The 22,138-nt window shown below is 37.3% G+C and overlaps 1 protein-coding gene and 1 pseudogene across 1 annotated transcript; both read left to right on the top strand.

Annotated features, from left to right (window-relative positions):
* Positions 1 to 880: 880 nt before the first annotated feature.
* Positions 881 to 1,834, top strand: LOC141416139 (olfactory receptor 7A17-like). Its single transcript, XM_074053259.1, has one exon. It carries the CDS (start codon positions 881 to 883, stop codon positions 1,832 to 1,834), a length of 954 nt encoding a protein of 317 aa, XP_073909360.1.
* A 6,215-nt stretch (positions 1,835 to 8,049) lies between these two features.
* LOC141416355 (protein max pseudogene) lies at positions 8,050 to 8,648 on the top strand (annotated as a pseudogene).
* The last annotated feature ends 13,490 nt before the right edge of the window (positions 8,649 to 22,138 follow it).

The following is a 22,138-nucleotide window of genomic DNA, read 5'->3' on the forward strand; positions in this document are numbered from 1 at the left end:
AAATTTAAAGTCTGAATTTCTTCCTTTGAGAAGAGTGTGTTTCCTCTATGCTAAATGAGTACTTCGGACACTTTCCCCCAATATATACTCCTCAGATTGCAGTCTGCAGTTATCATGCATTCCCTACAGGTGACACTTCTCCCAGACGGTGCAAGTCAACTTCCCTTTAGACAGAGGCTTTCTCTCTGTCACTGCCTCTCCTAAATGGCTTGGAACCATCTGTCCTATTATGTCCTATTATGTCAGGTGAGCAGTGGGGGATTGAGGGTGGTGGCTTATGGTCAAAGGCCAGCAGTCAGTGATTTTCCTTCTCCACAGCCCAGGACTCCCTCTGCTCCTGGAAGTCTCACAGCTCTGACTCATTTTTTCTCACTTTGGGATGTTTATGGAATGGAAGAGTCTCTGATCCAGAAGTAAAGGAAAAGGAACACCCACTAGTGTAGTGTGTTCCTAATTACATCTGTGTGCTTGGAGTGGATTTGCAATTTCAAATGCTTATTTGGAGGTGGGTCATTGCACATTTTCTTTGCCTATTATTTAGCAAAATAACCAGAACAATTACCCTCACTTCTCCAAACATAAAGTTAACTTTCAGGTTTGTGAGAAGTCAGTCATCTTGAGTATGTCAGAACTCTGTGAACTTGGATTCCCAAATGATCATTTACTTATCTACTTTTACTTAGCTTTATTCACTGATCTTATAGTTCCCTCATTCGATTTTATGAATATACCATACTTGCCCACATTCTTTATTTCCTTCACGGTACTTACAACATGACTACAGAACCATAAGAAAGTATTTCTGTCAGGTTATTATTATATATAATTGTGTCATAGTATTTTCTTCTCATTTTGTTAGTAACTTCAGCCACTGTGTCCAATGAACTACTCAAGAATTTCAGAATTTCTCCTTCTGGGAATTTCAGAAGACCCCCTGTTGCAGCCCATCCTCTTTGGACTGTTCTTGTCCATGTACTTGGTCACTGTGTTAGGGAACCTGCTCATCATCCTGGCCATGATATCAGATTCCCACCTGCACACACCCATGTATTTCTTTCTTTGCCGCCTGTGCTTTGTGGACATCTGTTTAACATCCACAACTGTTCCAAAGTTGTTGCTGAATATGCAGACACAGAGTAAGATCATCACTTATGCAGGATGCATCACACAAATGAACTTTTTCCTGCTCTTTTCAGTTTTGGACATCTTTCTGTTGACTGTGATGGCCTATGACCGTTTTGTTGCCATTTGTCAACCCCTGCAATACACAGTCATCATGAACCCTCAGCACTGTGTGTTGCTGGTTCTGGTGTCTTGGATGGTGAATGTCCTACACTCCTTCTTACAAAGCTTAATGGTGTTGCGGCTGACCTTCTGTACAGACGTGGAAATCCCACACTTTTTCTGTGAACTTAATCAAGTCGTCAACCATGCCTGTTCTGACACCTTTCTTAATGATGTGATGATTTATTTGGCTGCTGTGCTACTGTCTTGCTGCCCCCTTGCCTGCATCCTGTGCTCTTACTTCAAGATCTTTTCCTCCATCCGTGCAATCTCGTCAGCTCAGGGTAAGTACAAGGTATTTTTCACCTGTGCATCTCACCTCTCAGTGGTCTCCTTATTTTATAGTGCAAGCTTAGGTGTGTACCTCAGCTCTCCTGTGACTCAAAACACACAATCAACAGCAGGAGCCTCAGTGGTGTACAGTGTGGTCACCCCCATGCTGAACCCCTTCATCTACAGTCTGAGGAACAGAGACATCAAGATTGCTCTGAAAAGATATTTTCAGGTAGAAATAATAAAAATGTCCCTTGTAACAACACTGAAAAAATAACTCATGGTTTCAGGACTCAAAGTTCAGGGTAGTCCTGGGGTTCTTTGATCAAATGTGGGAAGAAGAAATTATTCCATTTTATTCTTGGGGTTTCCTTATATCTGATTTCAGATTTTCTATACAGTGCAATTACAAAATCTGTTTTATTTTTACTTGTTCTATCACATCCAATACTCTACATTTTATCATTTTCAATTATCGCCACACTTTTTCAATCATTGAATCAGAAGTGTTTGTAATTCCTACTTATCCATAAAAATTTGGGGGGGGTATTTTCATCTTAAAGACATAGATGTCACTAGATATTTTTTCTTTTATTAAAATATTCACAAATTTTATTACTATGCTGAACTTTTCATTTGGCAACTTGGCCTTGAATATAATTTTTTAGTGGAAAAAGTCTGAAATCACAACTTTTCACCTGTGGGTTTATCATTCCTGCCACATCACTGCCTTAATTTCCCTTCCTGATAAGGTTGGTGTCAGCATCTGAGAGTGTGTATGGCAGGTGATTAGGTTATATTCTCATATTAAGGACCCTGTTTCCATTTTGACTTAGTTTCCATGAATACAATTATTCCAGTGTGTCTCTATTCAACTTTCTTTCCCAAGCAGATATTTTAACACTTGAGATAGCAGTTCCCACATTTTTATTAGCACAGATTAATTATAAAATTTGGGAAGTTTCACTGAGATATTTCTAGACATGCATCTCATATACTTTGATCATGATTATTCCCTGTTCTACATTTTCTTGATTACTTCCCACTCTTTTTTTCCTTGCAACATTTAAACATCCTTACAATGTTTCCTTGTGACTTTTCTTGCATATACATGATGTACTTCAAATTGACTTCCACCCAACTCTCATTTCTCTCATTCCATAGCAGTGCCCTGTTCATGCTTATGTCATTTTTCTTAGACCTGTCTTCCATGTATGAGATAGAATATGTGGTTTGTCCTTATGAATCTGGCTTATTTTACTTAAAGTAATGATCGCCAGTTTCACCCATTTCCTGCAAAGGATCTAAAGTCATTTTTGATTATGTACTTTTAAAAATTAACAATTTCTTTATCCATTTATTGGTTGGTGGTCACAGCACTGATTTCATAACTTGGCTAATGTAAATAGAGCTGTCATAAACATGGCTTTGTAAAATATCTCTAATGTATGAAGACTTTCTCTTTGTTTTATGCTAAGGATTGCATAGCAGAATCATGTGGTACATTCAGATAATATCCATATTGCATGTGTGAATATATCAGTGGTTCTTAAGGATTAGCAGTATGGAGGGCACAGATGGCTGTGGCTGTAAAAGAGCAGCTTTAGTAATCCATGAATGTGTGGAGCTGTTCTCTATATGTTTTTGATAAACATGTATTTGTTCTACATATTAATAGTTGCAGTACAATATTCTACATGTGCACATAGCATGCACTGAAGAAATCCAGCTCTCTTTAGTTACCCTCTACCCACCCCTTCCCAACTTCTACTAAGCACTGTTGTACATTCAGGTGGATTTTAAAACATGGACATATGAAAAAGAAGATGTGGCCCTTGACTTTCTGTATCTAGTGATTTCAAATGGCAATATGCCCTCCAGTTCTGTCTATATTGACACACATGACAGGCTTCCATTCTTCTTCATATTTCAGCAATATTTCATTGTGTACATGCAAAGTGTTGCTTCATACATTAATCCTGTGATAGGTATTCAGGTGCATTACACACCTCAGCTGTTCTGAGAATTGCCACAATGATCATAGCTGGGCAGCTATGTTATTGATCCTCTGAATTCATTTCCTTGTTACCCATGTTACATCCTGTGTGTGAGCTTTCTGTGTATTTTTTCCGTAATGTTTTCATTGTGGAAGATGAATAAAGGGCACATAGACTATTTGGTGTCATTCTTAATTAACATTTTTGGTGTTACTGGAGTTTTGGCTCGGGGCTTCACACTTGCTAGGCAAGTGCTATACTGCTTGAGCAACACCAGAGCCTTTATGTATCATTTCTTCCTCATATATACTAATATACATTAATCACAAAATAAAAATGTACCAGTAAAAGTTCAAATATGATAATTTAAAGACATCACACCATGTTGTTTGGAACAGCTTCAAAGTTTGAGATTTTTCCTTTCTTCAACATCCAGTTCCTTTTCCCATTTCCAACATAATTTATGTTTTCATAAAATATATTTTGCTTAAAATTACCCTAACATATCTTATTTTAACAAAAACATGTAAATAAAAAGTATCAATTCGTGCTGATATTCTAGAAATTCTTTTAAAAAATGAAAAAGCACAGTGATTTCAAGGGTTGTGGTCACTTCCATTGATTCTGAAACAAATTAACAAATTTCCCTGTACTGTGAAATATAGAATAAGAAACCTTATCAGATACCAGCTGCTGTGATCCCAAAGACACGTCAGTACTCTGGAGCTCAATGAATTAACACACTCTGGCACCTCAGAATCTGGAGAAAATGAGAACTAAAAACTGGGCAAAAGTGTTAAGAAAATTTGATTTCTGTGAAGCAGACATTTCAGAAAGAAAATGTAATAAAGACTGTGTTCACTTATTTCCTATCCTAATCCCTGGGAATATAGAATGAGCAGGAAATAATTTCCTTCTCAGACCAATGTTCTTTGGGGAAGTCAGGAACTGTCTCAGGACTTAGAGTCATGAGAGAAAATGTAATTAATGAGCACAGGGAACTAGAAATGCATCCCTGCTCTGGTGTTGTCTCGCAGTGAGCAGGCTTGTCCAGAACAGGAGTCAGTTCATTTTTGAAGTCCTAAGAGTCCTGAATCTGACTGGGGAATCAATGCTTCACTCCCTCCTGCTGTCTAATCTTGGGTAGAGGTTTAGTCTACATTATTCATCATCCAGGAAGAAATCTAGACTTCCACACAAGTATCCCCTTCTCAAAGACTCCAATCCAGGTGAGTCTGAGACCCAGGTAGGTTATCTCAGAGATATTCAGCAAATAGAGATGATGAATTTAGTAAATGTCACCAGAGAATGAAGACAGCCATGCCCAGTGTCATGACATCACTACGTTTGTTGGCTTACTTAACTTGCATAATATTAAATAAGTTAAAAAAAGAAATAGATTTTAGATTCTGCAATTCATAGATTAGTGTTGACAATTGTGTGATGAGAATGGAAGCCCAGTTGGAGACTGAATAAAGAATTGGTGTAAAGTATTTCTTGTAAAAATTAGAACTTGTCCAAATTTGTTTCAATTAGCAAGTAGGAAATTGATATCAGGTGTGGTGGGATTTGTAATGAACTGAGGAAATGTTTTCTTTAATTTTTAACATATAGGTTGTTTTAATCTGTTCACATAATGACTGAAAGACCTGGTGGATACTCTATTACAAAACAGTGTGTGAAACATACACCCCACAGTGTCTTCTTTCATGGTGGACATTCACATAAAAAATAAGATCTTTGCTTCTTTAATGTCTGAGTGTTAACTTTTTTCAACACCCGAATTGGAAGTTTATGTTATTTCCTATTTTTCTTATATATATATGGTTATATTTCAGTAAGGATTGTGAGAAATTTTATGAATTTGGGGGGCAGTGCTGAGGTCAAACTTAGGGCTTTTCTCTTGCTTTGCAGGTGCTCTACTGCTTAAGTCACATCTCCATTCCTTTTTGCTGTGATTATTTTGGAGATAGGGTCTTAAATTACCCTAGGCCAACCCGGACTGCAATCATTCCAGTTTCAGCCTCCCAATTAGCTAGAATTATGGCATGAACCATGTGCCTGGCTAATTTTATGAATTTTATGGTTAAGGCAAAAATCCCACTGAGCAACAAGCAAACACCTAAACAATGACAGGCAGGAGCTTAAAACAGATATTGCTAAGAGAAGGGCACTAGTGGGAAGTGTAGAGTAAGTGAGGAAAGTAAAGAGGGTGAATATGGTTGATTCACTTTTGATATAAGTATGAATATGGGGTATTGCATCCTGTTGAACTCACATAGAAGGGGACTAGGTAGACAGGAGAATAATGCAGGGAATGAACCAATTCAGTTTATAATATATGTATATATGGTAATGTCACAATGAATCCCCCTGAATAACTAATATTAAGTAACTAAAATGTATTTTAAAGAAATTAGGACAGGAAGGTAAAACAGGTCCTGCCCAGGGATGGGGACCCATGGGAAGTGGAAGGGCAGAATTATGGAAAGGGGAAAGGAAGACAAATACGCTGGGTGTATTTTGTATTGATACATGAAAAGAGAACAATGCAAACTATTGAATTTGTTCTGAGAAGGGGGAAAGATGTAGGAGGGAACCTAGTTCAGATACATGGAAAAAGCTTATGTAAATGTCACAGTGTATCCCCTGTACAACTATATTAATAATAAAAAAATTCAAAATGTATCCATAAATCATACTGCATATTCATCCTGCTGCTGTAATTAAAATTTGGAGTTTTTCTGCATCACTAGTATTAAAATTTTTCCTTCTATACCTTTAGTTATCTTATTTCACTTCTGTTTTCCTGATTAGTAGAGTTTTACTTTTGTGATTGGTTCCAATTTTGCAAAAGCAGTCATCTTCTGACAGCTTATACAACATATTTTTAAATTCGTCTCAAGATCACCTACATCTTTTGTAAGCATCTTTCCACATATGAGAACTTTATCACCTGGTTGGAGATTCTATTTCTGGACAATGGTATAAATAACTGACATGACAGGGTCAGTGTGAGAAATGAGTATGGTAATGCATGTGCTGCCTTAGCTTGGGGCGTGGTGAGAAATCAGGAAGGGAGCTGGGAAATTCTGTAATTATGGTTTCAACTAATTTCATTATTTTTCCCTGGATCTGTGTACAGGGTTACAAGCACATTGGAGTCATTTTAAGTTTATACAGGGTGAAATTACAACTTTAGATAGTGCTTCTTCCACTGTTTCAAAAAGAGTATATTTTTTCAAATTCTATTTCCATGCTTTTGTCAGTTAAATTTTAATTAGAGATTCATCTTTCATTATTCACTTACATTCTTGTTTTAGATATTTTTCATTGAGATATTCTTTGAGGTTTTCATTCAAATCACTGAATGCAGTTGCTTTGCAGCCATTTACTTATCTAATAGTTTTCTGTTGCACAGTCTTATTTTCTTGATTAGTATAGCTCTAATTTTTTAATCTTTTGAAAACACATACTGAGCAAAGTCCTTAAGTTCCCTGCTCAATTGAATCTCACATTATCAATGTAGAAGACAACAAATAAATGCATGCTTATGACAGCAGCCCCATAGCAATCACATGAACTCAGAGCATCCTGACAGGCACAGCATCTTACAGATCCATCCTCAGAGCACAGAAGCCTGAGATCACAGGTCTAAACTGGTAATAAAGCTTTGAACTTATTGAGTACATCTTGCTAGTATTTTCTTCAAGATGGTTGTTTCTGTGTTCTTCAAAGACTTTATCCTATAATTTTCTCTGCTTGAAGAGTCGTTGTCTAACCAAATTGTGAATCTTGTAATCCAGACAGCAAAAGGCTAACCCACAAAACTGAAGAAGGAAAGATCCACTTTGACATACAGGATGCATGTAAAATCACCTGTATGTGAATAGTGAGACTCATAAATAAGTGGAATGGAAAGAATGTTGGTGTTGTGGTGTAGAAGAAGACAAAAAGTAGGGCTATTTCTTAATAAATTTAAAGTTAAATAAAGTGATTAATTTTTAGAAACCTGGTCGTACAATGTAGTTCAGGGAGCTAACAATATGATATTGTGTATTTCAACATATGTTACAATGGATGGTGTCACAGCACACGTCTGTAATCCCAGAGGCTGTGGCAGGATAGACCATGAGTTCAAGTCCAGCTTGGGTTACCTAGCAAGACACTGTCTTAAAAATGGAAAAGTAGAAGTAGAATGACTTCTTTCTCTTATTTTTAAACATTTTCATTAGTGTATGGTAGTTATACAGAAGGTTTAAATTGTGGCATTTCTCTATATGCCTGACATGTTCCATACTTTGGTTCAGCCCCTCCATCATTCTCCCTCTTGCTCCACTACCTTTTATAAAATGACTGACAGAGTGAGGAGGTGGTTCTCCTCTGTGTTGTGTGTGAGTGAGTGAGTGAGTGAGCGAGTGAGAGAGTGAGTGAGCGAGTGAGTGAGTGAGTGTGTGTGCAGGCACTTGCTGTTGGTGACTTCCCCCTCCCCTTCGCCCCTCCCCCTCCCCGCCGCCGCTGCAGTGGCCGCTCCCTGGGCCATAGATGAGCGATAACGATGACATCGAGGTGGAGAGCGACGCTGACAAACCGGCTCATCATAATACACTGGAACGAAAATGTAGGGACCACATCAAAGACAGCTTTCACAGTTTGCGGGACTCGATCCCGTCACTTCAAGGAGAGAAGGCATCCCGGGCCCAAATCCTAGACAAAGCCACAGAGTATGTCCAGTATATGCGAAGGAAAAACAACACGCACCAGCAAGATACTGATGACCTCAAGCGGCAGAACGCTCTTCTGGAGCAGCAAGTCCGTGCACTGGAGAAGGCAAGGTCGAGTGCCCAACTGCAGACCAACTACCCCTCCTCAGACAACAGCCTCTACACCAACGCCAAGGCCAGCACCATCTCTGCCTTCGATGGGGCTCAGACTCCAGCTCAGAGTCAGAGCCTGAAGAGCCCCAAAGCAGGGAGAAACTCCGGATGGAGGCCAGCTAAGCCGTGTGGGGCAGCCAGCAATAAAAACTGCCTTGTCTCCTCCGTCTCTCATCCTCCTCTCAGTTCATCGTTAGAAGCCCCAGAACCATTTAAGAGACTCATTTTTTCTTTCTTTTTTTTTAATTTTTATTTTTACATAGAAGCTCTTGGACAATAGTTCTCGTTCTCTTTCCCCATACCACTTTTTTTAAAAAAATGTATTCCCTTCAGGGATTCCCTGTCCCTTCCAGGAATTTTTAAACCAAAATACCCCAACTTGGCAGCTTTTTCTGTGGAGGACAGACGGACAGATGGCCGGACCTGAGCACATGGTGTCCTGCCCACTCCACCAGCTCCTCCAGCCACACTGGGCCCATGCCTGGATGATGCCTGCCCTGCCAGACCTGTCTTGGTCCCCTCACTTCTAATTGATAGACTTTGTGAATCTGTGAACTGCTCTACTTTGAGAAAATGACCAGGTTGGGATGATCAGAATCACCCCCTCTCCTTTGTGAGGATTTTTTTCTGGAAAGGTATTTATCACTTCTGTTTGAAGACAAGATCCTTGAAGAAGTTTGTGGTGTAGAAGGAAAGTGGGGACAGATTTGCAGAGTCCTTGGCATGATTCACTCACTTCTCCCAACCATCTGATTAAATCTTCATCACCTGCCTTGTGGAGGACCACATGACACTTGTGGTATGTATAGGAGACAGCAGCAGTGAAGCAGCAGCTACCAGGGAGTGGTAGGGGTGGATATTTGGGGGGTGGGACAGGGAGGGAGCCTTGGGCTGGGTAGAGGTTTTGTATTGAGGGCCAGTGATGATGTTTTGATATTTATTTCCTGCTACTGAAATTTGAATCTGAGTGAATTGTGCCTATTTCTGATGATGTCGATACTGCAAAGCGACAGATTCATAAAGTAATGATCAAATCTTCCTTTCTTTTCATGTGTATTTCTAAGAAATAGATCCATCTGATTTTGTATGTAAATACCAAGAGCAATTTACCTGGTACTAAACCTGCACCCCCATGTGGCCCTTTCCTTATTCTCCCCACGTCCTCCCCTGTCCTGGAACCTGTCTCCATTGTGTGATCCAGCCCTGGTTCTGGCTGTGGTCAACAGATCCCAGTGAAGGGCTTTGTGTCATTAGGCCGCATTTCTTTGTCTTTTTCCTACTCTGTTCCCTGCATTTGCTGATTTCTAGTGTATTCTGTGTAGTCTCAGTCCGTGTTTGATTCCATTGCATGGAAATAAAAAGTATGTTGTACATACTGCCGAAGAATTGTCTTGCAAGTTAAGGCTTCCCCCTTTACTATAAGACTATAAATAAAAACTTATTTTGTCAAAAAAAAAAGACTAACGGGTTTCAATGTTCCATATTCACATATGTGTAGAGAATACATGAACCACATTCACCATTCTTAACCTCTTCATTTACCACCCCCCTCCCACTAGTTCCCTTCACCTAACATGACCTGTTTTACATTCTAGTCCTTCACTAAGTGTTTGTTCATTGTTCATTAGAGTTTTGCCTTGGCATTTTACCTACAAATATATTGTACTTTACTTTTCCATATCCTTTTCCACTTCTTCTGTATAATGCAACAGCTTTCAGTGCGTTTCATCATATCCTGTTCCTGCAAACTTGTTATGTATTTCAACATTATTCACTTTCCATCATTCTGTTCTTTTCTTCCTCCCTTGGTATCCACACCTAATTCTGTGCATCCTTGAGCATGGGAGATCTTTCATTTTCTAATATCTTCTTAAGTTTCTTTCTTTAGAGATCTACTATTTTTATTGTAGAGGTCTTTCAGTTCCTTTGTTCAGCTTATTTCTAAGTTCTTTTTTTTTGTGGTTATTATAAATAAAATTGTTTCCTAAATTTTTCTGTCTCTTCATTTTGGTATATAGCAAGCTACTGATTTTTATGTACTGATTTTTATATTCTGTACCGGTCCTGAAGGTGTCTATGATGTCTAGGAGTTTTTTGGGTGAAGGTTTTTGGGTCTTTTTAGTATAATAGGGATAGTTTGATTTCTTTCTTTACTATTCTTATTCATTTTATTGATTCCTCCTATGTAATTTTTTTGGCTAGGAATTCCAACATTATGTTAAATAAGTGCATAGAGTGGACACCCTTGTCTTGTACCTGACCTTAGAAGAAATCGTTTCTATTTTCCCCATTTAGTATGATGTTGACTATAAGCTTATCATATATAGTTTTTATTATGTTGAGGTACATTCCTTCTATTCCTAGTTTCATCATAGACTTCATCATATAAGAATATTGAATCTCGTCAAAGGATTTTTTTGGTCTTTTGAGATGATCATGTGATTTATGTTCTTTCTTCCGTTTATATACTGTGATAAATTCATTGCTTTTTTATGTTGAGCCACTCTGCATCCCTGGAATGAAACCAATGTTCACATGATTTTTCTGAAATATTGCTGAATTTGGTTGGCCTTGGATTTAACTGAGAAATTTTGCACCTAAGTTCATTAAGGAGATTGGCTTACAGTTTTCTTTGTTTGTGGTGTCCTTGTCCAGTTTTTGGATGAGTGTAACATTAGCTTCATAGAATGAGTGTGGCAATGTTTTTTCCCTTTTTGTTTCATGGAAAAGGTTCAGGAGGTTTGGTATTAGTTCTTCTCCAAAATTCTGGGTGAATTGAGCAGTCAATCCATTTGGTCTTGGGCTTTTATTTATGGGAGACTCTTATTGCTGCTTTAATTTCATTGTTTGCTGTAAATCTATTTACGTGGTTTATGTCCTCTTGGTCCAATTTACGATGGTCATGTGTATCTAGATTTATTTAGATTTTCCAATTTACTCAAGTATAGATTTTTGAAGTATTTTCATTGATATTTGTTGCAATAGCCCACTTTTCATCTCTAATTTTATTAACTTGGGTGTTCTCTCCTGCTTGTAGTCAGATTTACTAAGGGTTTATTAATTTTAGTTACCTTTTGAAGAACCAACTTTTTGTTTCATTGATTTTGTCCCTGTTTCATTAATTTGGGCCTTTATTATTGTTCTCTCTCTCCTTGTATTAATTATGGGGTTAGTTTATTCTTGTTTTCTAGGATGTTGAGATGCAGCAATTACATCATTTATTTGAGGTCTCTCTGTTTAGCCAATGTACATACTCATAACCATAAACTTTCCTCTTAGCACTGTGTTTGCTGTGTTCCATATCTTCTAGTAGGTTGTATTTCATTTTCACTAGATTTAAAGAACTTTCTTCTGTCCACCTTTATTTTTCCTCTCACTCACTGGTGATGCAGCAATGTGTTGGTCAGTAAACATGTGTTTGAATATTTTTTCCTGTTTCTTTTGTCATTGAGTTCTAGTTTTATTCTGCTGTGATCAGATGTATACAATTAATTGTTTCAGTTTTTTAATATTTGTTACAACTTCCATTGTGTCATGATATAAAATCTATTTTGGTGAAAGTTTCGTGGCTGCTGAGAAGAATGTGTCTGTGCAGTTGCCAGATGAAGTACTCTGTAGATGTCTGTGTGGTCCATTTGGTCTATGCTATAATTTATTTCTGAATTTTCTTTGTTTACTTTTTGTCTGGATGATTTATCTATTGTTGAAAATGAAGTATTGAAATCTGCTGCTATCATTGTGTTAGGGTCATTCCCTACTTTTAAGTACAGTAGAGTTTATTTAATGAAGTTGGGTCTACCAATATGGAGTGCATTTAACTTAACAGTTATTATTTCCTTTTGATATATTTCTTCTTTTTTCAGTATGCAGTGGCCTTGTCTTTTCTGAATATTTTAGGTATGAAATCTACTTTATATCAGTATAGCTACACCTCCTGGTTTTTGAGGTACATGTGCTTGGAAAATATTTTTCTACCATAAGAAAATGTTTGTTTTCATCAGTGAAATGGGTTTCTTGTGAACAACAAATCATCAGGTCTTCCACTTTCAACCAGCTCACCAATCTTTCTCTTTAATGGAGAAGTTGAGTACAGTAACATTAAGTCTTAATATTGAGTAATATGTAATAACTCCCACCACATTTGCTCTTGTCTGTGCCACTGGTTCTTTCTTACTCTCCTTTCCACTATGTGTTCATCTCCTAATATTTATTTATTACCATCCTTTCATGACAGTATGTATCTTCATCTTCTGTTTGTGAGATTCCTTCCAGTACCTTCAGCAATGCGGGTTCAGGGATGATAAATTGCTTTATTGTCTGTTTATCACTGAAGGATGTAAGTCCTCCTTTACTTATGAATGATAAATTTGCTGGGTAGAGTAACTAGTTTGAAATAATTTTCTTTCAGTGCTTGAAATACCACATTCCATCCATTTTTGCTCTTAAGGTTTCTGTTTAAAAAGCTGTATTCTGTTGGGCTTTCCTTTGTAGGTAATTTGATGTTTTTCCTTTGAGGCCTTCAATATACCTTTCTTGATCTCTATGCTTAATGTTTTAATTATAAGGTTGTGGAGAGTTGGTATTTTGTTCATGTCTGTTTGGTGTCCTAGAGGTCTCATGTAACTTAGTGGCCATCTCTTTCTCAAGATTTTAGGTGTTTTCTGCTAATTTTTGTTGAATACGTTTAATATTCCTTTGACTTGCCCCGTTCTCCTTCTTCAATGCACATGATTTATAGGTTTGATCTATCAACGGAGTCACAGAGTTCTTCCATATTTCTTTCACATTTTTTCATTCTTTTCTTGATATATTCATGTTTATTCTATTACATCTACTTTGCCTTCATTACCTAAAATTCTGTTTTCCACTTGTTCCAGTCTGTAGGAGCAACTTCCAAATTTATTTATATTTCACTTAAGGAGCTTTTTAGTTATAGTATCCCCATCTGGCCATTTGATTTTTATTACAGATTTTCTATATCTTTATTAAACCTCCTTTCATATCTTGTATTGTCTTCTTTATTTCATTTTTTGTTTATTCCTTGATTTCATTCAGATGTTTTTATACCGTTTGAGGTCATTTATTTAAGCTATGCCTTCATAAGATGTTTATGCATATTCTTATGAATTTCATTGACTTGTTTTTGCATGTCATCTTTAACCTCCTTATACATTCTTGTCATCATTATTTTGAACTTGGGAACTGAGGTTTCATCTCTTTCTAGATGATACTTTTTAGATACTTTGTCGTGTGGCTATTGAACTTTTGAGGAGTCATATTCTCCTGCCTTTTGCATTTCTTAAGTCTCCCTTTTGAGTTTTAATCATCTGTTATTGATTAGTTGCTTGGGGGTTTTAGTCCCCTGATGTATTTCCTTTCAATTAATTTCTGTGTCCTGGCAGTACTAGTTATTGGATAGGTTATTTGGTTATTTCTGTCCACCGACCTGGAGGTATAACTTAGGAAAAACAAATTTACAAATTCAGTAGCAAATCATATAAAGCTTGTATCAGCATTATCTGTAAATAGACAGTTGTTGGAAAAATAAAACTTGTTTACGCAGAGATTTAAAAAGGCAGTGAAAACTACGGAAGTGGGAGAGGAGATAACGAAGAAGGATCAGGAGTTGGAGAGAAGAGATGTGAGATGTGGGGACTGCAGGTTAATAAGATCCTAATGTATATAGAGTTGTGATTCAGTTGTGTAGGAGTGTTCTATGGACAAGAATTGCAGAAGGATAGGATAGATTGGAGTAATGTAAGGAGGTGATAGAATAAACCACTAGTTGAGTGGTTTGTAAGGAAGAAATGAAGAAATGAAGAAAGGAGAAGAAGGAAGAGAAGAGGGAAAAGGACAAAGGTGAGGAAGATTGGAACAGTAAGGAGAAAAAAAACTGGAATAGAAGAGGGATAGAAAAATTGGCCCTTTGACCAAAAGGAAAAATTATTGTTTTAAAATCTGAATTTCTTCCTTGTTGAGAAAAGTGGGTTTTTTCTGTGCTCCAGTGAGTATATTGAACACTGTCCTCCAATTTCTGGTTCTCAAGTTTCAGTCTTTACTTCTCAAGTTTCTCCTCTGAGTGGTACCTCTCCACCACCTTGCGTATCTGTGTCCCTTAAGGCACAGACTTTCTCTAGGTTCCTGCCTTCCCTGTATGGTTTGATGGCAACTCTCAATGTGTTAGAGGGAACCTCAGATCAACAGTCAGAGTTACCTCTAATAGCCAACATTCATTTTTTCCTTTTCTCATCAATCTGAGAAACTCCCAGCTCCTGGAAGTCTCACAGCACTGTGTGTCAATTTTTAGCACTTTCTGTGGTCTTTGTGAAATGGAAGCTACTATGGTTTCCCCACCCCCACCCCCACCCCCACAAAAAGAGAACACCCTCTAGGGAAACAGCGAGTTCATGATGGCACTGATGCTCCTTGAGTGGATTTCAATTCCAAATGCTTATTTAGAGGTTTGTCATTGCACGTCTGAATTGTCATGTATTGACAATATATTATTTAGCAAAATCCAGACCAACTATGATGGTAGCCAAAAAACAAAAGTTATCTTTGAGATTTGTGGGAACTCAGGGACAGGTAGTCTGTCAGTCAGCATTCTGTTATCTTGGGTACCCAAATTATCATTTCCTTACCTTCCTCCATTTGCCTTCATTTAGTGGTCTAATATCTCCCTCACTAGATTTTGTTAATGTATGATAATTTCCCACATTAATCATTCATTTCACAATGCTTGCAATATGACTATAGAGCATATATATCATGGCCACCACCTCAGATCCCCTACCTGCACACACCCATGTACTTCTTCCTCTGCAACCTGTCCTTTGTGGGCATCTGTTTAGCCTCTGCTACTGTCCCAAAGAGTCTGATGAAAATACAGACAGAGAGCATAACCATAACGTACAAAGTCTGCATTACCGAAATAGACTTTTCATATTTTGGGGGAGTTAGATGGCCTATGAACATTTTATGGCTGTCTGGCATCCACCACACTACACTGTTTTCAAGATCCCTTGGCTGTGTGTGTTACTAGTTCTGGTGTCCTGGATGATGCATGTCCAACATTCCATCTTTCATAGTTTAGTGGTTTTGGGGATGACCTTCTGTAAAGAGTTGGCTATCCCAAACTTTTTCTGTGAAGCTAATCAGGTGTTCCCCATGCCTGTTTTGACACCTTTCTTAATGATGAGGTGATTTATTCAGCAGCTGTGCTGTTGGCTTGTTGTTCTATTGCTGGTATCCTTTATTCTTATTTCAAGATAGTTTTCTCCATCCATGCAATCTCATCATCTCAGGGAAGTAAGAATCATTTTCAACTTGTGTGTCTCACCTCTCAGATCTCTTCTTGTTTTACTGTAGAAGCATAGGAGCATACCACAATTCTGCTGTGACTTAAAACTAACACTGAATAGCAGGAGCCTCCGTGGTGTACAGTATGCTCCCCTTGATGTTTTACCCCTTCATCTACAGTCTGAGAAACAAAGATATTAAAAGTTCATTTATAAGACTATTTAGTAAGTAATACTATTGTCCTGAGTCTGAAGAAGTGTCTATGGTAATGAGAATCAAAGATTCACAATTGGGGTTCTTTGATAAGAAGGGGGAAGTAGAAATCCTTTTTTCTATAGTAGGCTTACAGTTTTTCTTTTTCTGATTTCACGTTTTCTATATAATTCATTTACAGAAATTTTTATATTACACTTTTTCTTTCTATGACACCCAAATCTATATATTTATTGCATCAAATATTTCCAAACTTTTTCAATCTTTGGATCTAAAATGCTTACAAATTGATACTTATCCACAAGGACATATTTTTATCAGTAATTTCATCACAAATACATAAATGTCACTAAATACTTACATAAATGTGCACAATTATAAAAATGTCACTAAAATTTTTTCCTTTATTAAAGTAAATGTAAATTGCAGTACTATGTGAAAATCTTCTTTTGACTACTAAGGCCCTGTATATAATTCTAAAGTGAAACAAGTCTGAGACCATGGGTTTTCAGCTTGGGTATAATATTCCTGCCATATCATTTCCTTAACATTCCTTCCCAATAATGTAAGTGCTAGCACTTTAGAGTGTGTTTTGGCAGGTTATTAGGTTATATTCTCATATTAAGGATCCTGTTTCTATTTTAGTTCAATTTCCACATATTTTAACCTAGTCATGAGCAAAATAGCACCCTTGAGCTATCTGCTGTATGTTCATTCCCAGGCACTATTTTTTAATACTTGAGACAATATTTTGCAAATTTGCTACCAAATATGAATTGAACAGTGGTGGGGGTGTCATTATGTACATGATATCATGTACACTGATCATAGCCATCCTTCCATTTCTTTCTTTCCTCCATACTCCTACTCCTCACTTTTATGTTTCCTGCAATTTTCTATGGGTTTCATACATGCAAAAAATGTCCTTCAATCATATTTTCCACTGGCTACCCCCTCAAATACTCCCACTTTCCACTGACTTCCCCCTCTAACACTACCACTGTTACTTTTATGTAAATTTTTCCTTTAGATGTTGCTATTGCATATCAGAAAATATTCAATGTTTGCCTTTCTGAGCCTGGCTTATTTCACTTAACATGATGATCTTCAGTTTCATCCACTTCCTTTAAGTAGTGTACGTGTTTCCATTTATCAATGAGACTCCCGTATGTGTGTTTGTGGGATTTCTATGTGTGTGTGTGTGTGTTTTGTGCTACAATCAACATGGGTGCAAATTACTTCTCTTGTGTTCTGACTTGTTTTCCTTTAGTTATATACCCAGAAGTGATAAAATAGGAATATATGATAGCTTTGAGATCATAAATATTTATGGTGAATTTAAGTATTTATGATAAATGTGTCATTGGCTATGAGGGGTAGATCACTGTGGAAAGAAACAGGTTGATATGGATATAAAACCGCAGTATTGGTATCTTGAGCTGTGGATGTATTCTGTATTTTATTTTATTTTTGGTGGAAATATACTTATTACGTAATAATCTGTGCAATAAAAATGTAATTATTACATAATAATCTGTGCAATGTGTTACTTCCTCACATGCATACATCATGCACTGAAGAAATCCAGTCTCTCTTCTTTCACCCTCAACTGACCCACTACCCTACTTCTATTAACAACTCTCATACAGTATAGATGTGTCAGCTGAATACATTCATAAAGCATGAACATATGAAAAAAAACATGAGGGCCTTATCTGTCTGAATCTGGCTGACTTTAAATGGCAATATGTCCTCCAGTCCCTTCCATGTGCCCAGACATGACAGGCTTCCATTCTCAGTTCAGTAATGCAGTAATTTTTCATTGTGTGCCTGCATTATGTTTCCTTTGTCCGTTCATCCTGTGATGGGCACCCAGGTGGATTACAGACATCACCTACTGTGAAAATTATCACAATAACAGGACCAGGTGGGGGGGTCTCACTGGTATTCAGTATATATTTCCTTGATAACTGTATTAACATCCTAGGTGTGACCTTGGTCTTCCACAACTTTTAATTCAATCAACTTTCATTGAATAAAGGTCAGATTGATCATTCAGTGCCCCTTCTTACTCCTGAACATTAATCTACATTTACCTCAAAATAAAGATGTGCAATTAACTGCTTCAAATATAATCACTGAAAGTTATCAGGCCAAGGTCTTTTTTTTAACTTAAACCAACAGTCTTTATTTTGTTATTTTTTATTTATTTATTCACATGTGCATACATTGTTTGGGTCATTTCTCCCCCCTGCCTCTTTCCCACCTTTTCCCTCCTTCCCCCAACAGCTCCAGGCAGGTTCTGTTCTGTCTTTATCACTAGTCTTATAAAAGAAAAGAGAGAAGCATAATAAGGAAGACAAAGTGTTTTTGAGTTAAGGATAGCTATCCAGAAATATTCCTAATATTGCTTTTGTGTTACCCTGGTTTCTTTACCCTGATTTCTGACTCCATCTCATGATAACCTCTGTTGCTTTAAGGTTTCTGAAGTAGCTCCTCTGGAGTAGGGACATCGAAAGCTTTCATGCTTTGGGTTTTCTATCTATTTCTACATCACCCATATGTTCTCTCCCCTTGTCATGTGGTCCCAGTCCAACCACATTGCTGCATTTGCCCTAGATCTATAGTCCACATATGAGGGAGAACATATGATTTTTGGTCTTCCGACCTTGACTGACCTCGCTCAGAATGATATTCTCTAGTTCCATCCATTTACCTACAAATGTTAAGATTTCATTCTTCATGGTTGAGTAAAATTCCATTCTGTATAAATACCAAATTTTCTTGATCCATTCATCAATAGCAGGGCATCTTGGTTGTTTCCATAACTTGGCTATTGTGAATAGTGCTGCAATAAACATAGGTGTGCAGGTTCCTCTGGAGTAACCTAAGTTGCATTCCTTTGGGTATATCCCCAGGAGTGGGATTGCTGGATCATATGGCAGGTCTATGGTTAGATTTTTAAGAAGTCTCCAAACTTTTTTTCCAGAGTGGTTGTACCAGCTTGCATTCCTACCAGGAGTGGATTAGGGTTCCTTTTTCCCCACATCCTTGCCAACACCTTTTGGTGGTGGTGTTTTTGATGATGGCTATTCTAACAGGGGTGAGTTGGAATCTTAGCGTGGTTTTGATTTGTATTTCCTTTATGGCTAGAGATGGTGAGCATTTTTTCATGTGTTTTTTTGCCATTTCAATTTCTTCTTTTCAGAAAGTTTTATTAAGTTCAGTTGCCCATTTTTTAATTGGTTCATTGATTTTGGGAGAGTTTAGTTTCTTAAGTTCCCTGTATATTTTGGTTATCAGACCCTTGTCTGAGGTATAGCTGGCGAATATTTTCTCCCACTCTGTGGGTGGTCTCTTCAGTTTAAAGACCATTTCTTTTGTTGTGCAGAAGCTTTTTAATTTTATGAAGTCCCATTTGTCCACCCTTTCTCTTAGGTTTTTTAAGCACACAGATTTTGGCATTTTCCCTTGTCCTCTTCAACTCAGATCATTTTCATTTTCTCCAACGTAATTTTAGATTTTAATAAAGTATGCTTTTATTTAAAATTACTCTAACATATTTTATCCTAATAAAAACTGTCAAATGTAAAAAATGAATTCATGTTTGTATTCTGGAAATCTATTAAAAAATTAAAATCCTGTGAATTCAAAGGTCATTGAACTTCCCAAGGAATGTAGTAAATCCTGGTAAATCAGACACTGGACCAAAAGCAAACTATCAACTAGGCAAAAGTGCTAAGAAAGTAAGATTTCTGTAAAGCAGAAATTTCAGGGAGAAGATGTAAATATACTGCATTTGCATAATTCCTCATGTGATCTTTTGAGTATGTAGAATTCAGGAAATTTTCCTTTTTTCTCAGACAACAGTCCCCCAGGGAAATCAGGGAGTGGCTCAGGGGTTGGAATTATGGGATGAAAATTACCTAATGAGTACAGGAAGCTAGAAATACATTTCTGTATTATATTCAGTATGCAGGAATGGCCAGAGCATGACACAGTTGTTCTGCTGAAGTCCTAAGACTCCTGAACCTGGCTAGAGGACCATGCTTCACCCCCTCCTGTTGCTTTGTCTGAGGCAGAGCTTCAGTCTCAATCATCCACTATCCAGGGAGAATTCCACATTTCCACAAGGAGAACTTCTACTCAGAGACCCCCATCCAGGTGAGTCTGAGACCCTGGTAGGTCATGTGGGAGATGATCACCAAAAAGGAAACTAAAGAAATTTACATATGTCATCTAGGAATCCACCCAGTTGAGCCCAGAGGTGAGAGATCACTGTTTTCTTGGTTAATTGACTGAAACCCTATTTAATATGTTAAAAAGAGAAGTGGGTTGTAGATGGACGCAATGTATAGATCACTGTTGACAATGATGTGATGGGAATGGGAGCACACTTAAGGCCTGAATGAATAAGTGTTGTAAGATATTTCTCATAATGTTAGAATATGTCCAAGGACTGTTCATTTAGAGGGAAAGAAAATTGAGTAGAAGGTGTAGAGAGGCACAATGAAGTGAGTGCATATTGCCTTCAGCTTTTAATATGTTTTGAATAGGTTCTACCTGGGGTGGGGAGGTTGGTATCAGTTGGGAGGAGTGAGGAGAAGGGGAAAATGTGTGGGAGGGTGAAGCAGTGCAAATACTGTGTACACATATATGTAAGTGGAAAAATGATACATGTTGAAAATGTTCCAGGAATGGGGGAAGTGGGTATAAAGGAGAAAGGTGGAGGGGGTGAATTCAAGTATGATATATTTGATATATTGGAAGAACTTTTGTTAATGCCAAAATGTAACCCCACCCAGAACATAAATAAAAAAGAGGAATAAATGAAAAATATAATAATTTAGTTTGTTTCCATGTTCATTGAAAAAGATGCGAGGAGCAGTTTCCTTACAAACATTTCATTACAACAATGGTTAGGGATACACACACCCCAGTGTCTGTTTTTATTCTGGTTTTTCCATGAACAAAATAAGTTTTCCCTGACAGATCAAAGGGGATACTAAAAAGATTTATATACTAGTTTCTTCCTTACTACTCAGCCTGAACCAGTATTTTGGGACTTGTTATCCTTTATCTTTCTCTTGCAACTGATAATAATAAAGTTTTTACTTAAGTGGTATATGAGTGTTTTTAAGTTTTGATTTTAAAAAGAAATTTGAATGTTTTTTCCTTGAATTTGCTACTTGACTTTAGTTCCTTTATATATGTATGGATACATTTTATAGAGGGCATGTGAAATTTTATATGAGAAATATTATCTATCAGTCACATTGCATGCTCATTCCCCCACTGTGTTTTACATTTGGAGACTTTTGATGCATCATGGTTATTACTAAATTGGCTTCATACCTGCAGCCATCTTAGTTTGTATCTGTTTGTACTGATTACTAAAGTTTTGACTTTTGTGACTTTTTATGTTTCAACAAAATCAATCATCTTCTGATGATTTTAAATTCATCTAAAGATCACCTAAATTATTTGTAGGCACATTTCCACGAATATCACCTTCAGCACATGTGTAGAGATTTCCTTTCTGGACAGTGGGTATAAATAACCGGCAGGATGGGGTGTGAGAAATGAGTGTGATAATACATGTGTTGCCTGAGCTCAGGGCATGGTGAGAACTCAAGATGGAAGCTGGGAAAATATCGTAATAGTGGTTTCACTTAATTTTATTAGTTACCCAGAGCTGTGTCCAGTGTGAGAAGCATACCTGAGTCACTTTATGTTTACACAGAATGAAGTAAAAACTTTAGATAGTGCCTTCCTCCACAGTTCCTAAGGAGAGCATCTTCTTTCTTTTATGGCTAGAGATGGGGAGCATTTTTTCATGTGTTTTTTTTTTTTTGGCCATTTGAATTTCTTCTTTTGAGAAAGTTCTCCTTAGTTCAGGTGACCATTTCTTTATTGGTTCATTGATTTTGGGAGAGTTTAGTTCTGGAAGCTAGAGGGGAGGAGGGGAGAGGGTGGGGGTGGAGATCAGGGGAGAGAAATGACCCAAACAATGTAAGCACATGTGAATAAATGAATTTTAAAAAGTGTATTCTTACATTTAAAAAATCATTTTTATTACTATGGGTTATTGGGGTGCTGTTGTTACATTTCCACATAAACATATATTCTGTCTAGTTTGGCTCATCCCCTCCAATAGTCTCATTTTTTTCCCACTCTCCATCTTAAAATGATTTT

Source organism: Castor canadensis, chromosome 14 (genome assembly GCF_047511655.1).
Source record: "Castor canadensis chromosome 14, mCasCan1.hap1v2, whole genome shotgun sequence".
Taxonomy (NCBI): domain Eukaryota; kingdom Metazoa; phylum Chordata; class Mammalia; order Rodentia; family Castoridae; genus Castor; species Castor canadensis.

What these genes read in the sequence shown, in the direction of transcription:
- LOC141416139 (XM_074053259.1), top strand. Translation starts at nt 881, where the DNA reads ATGAACTACTCAAGAATTTCAGAATTTCTCCTTCTGGGAATTTCAGAA.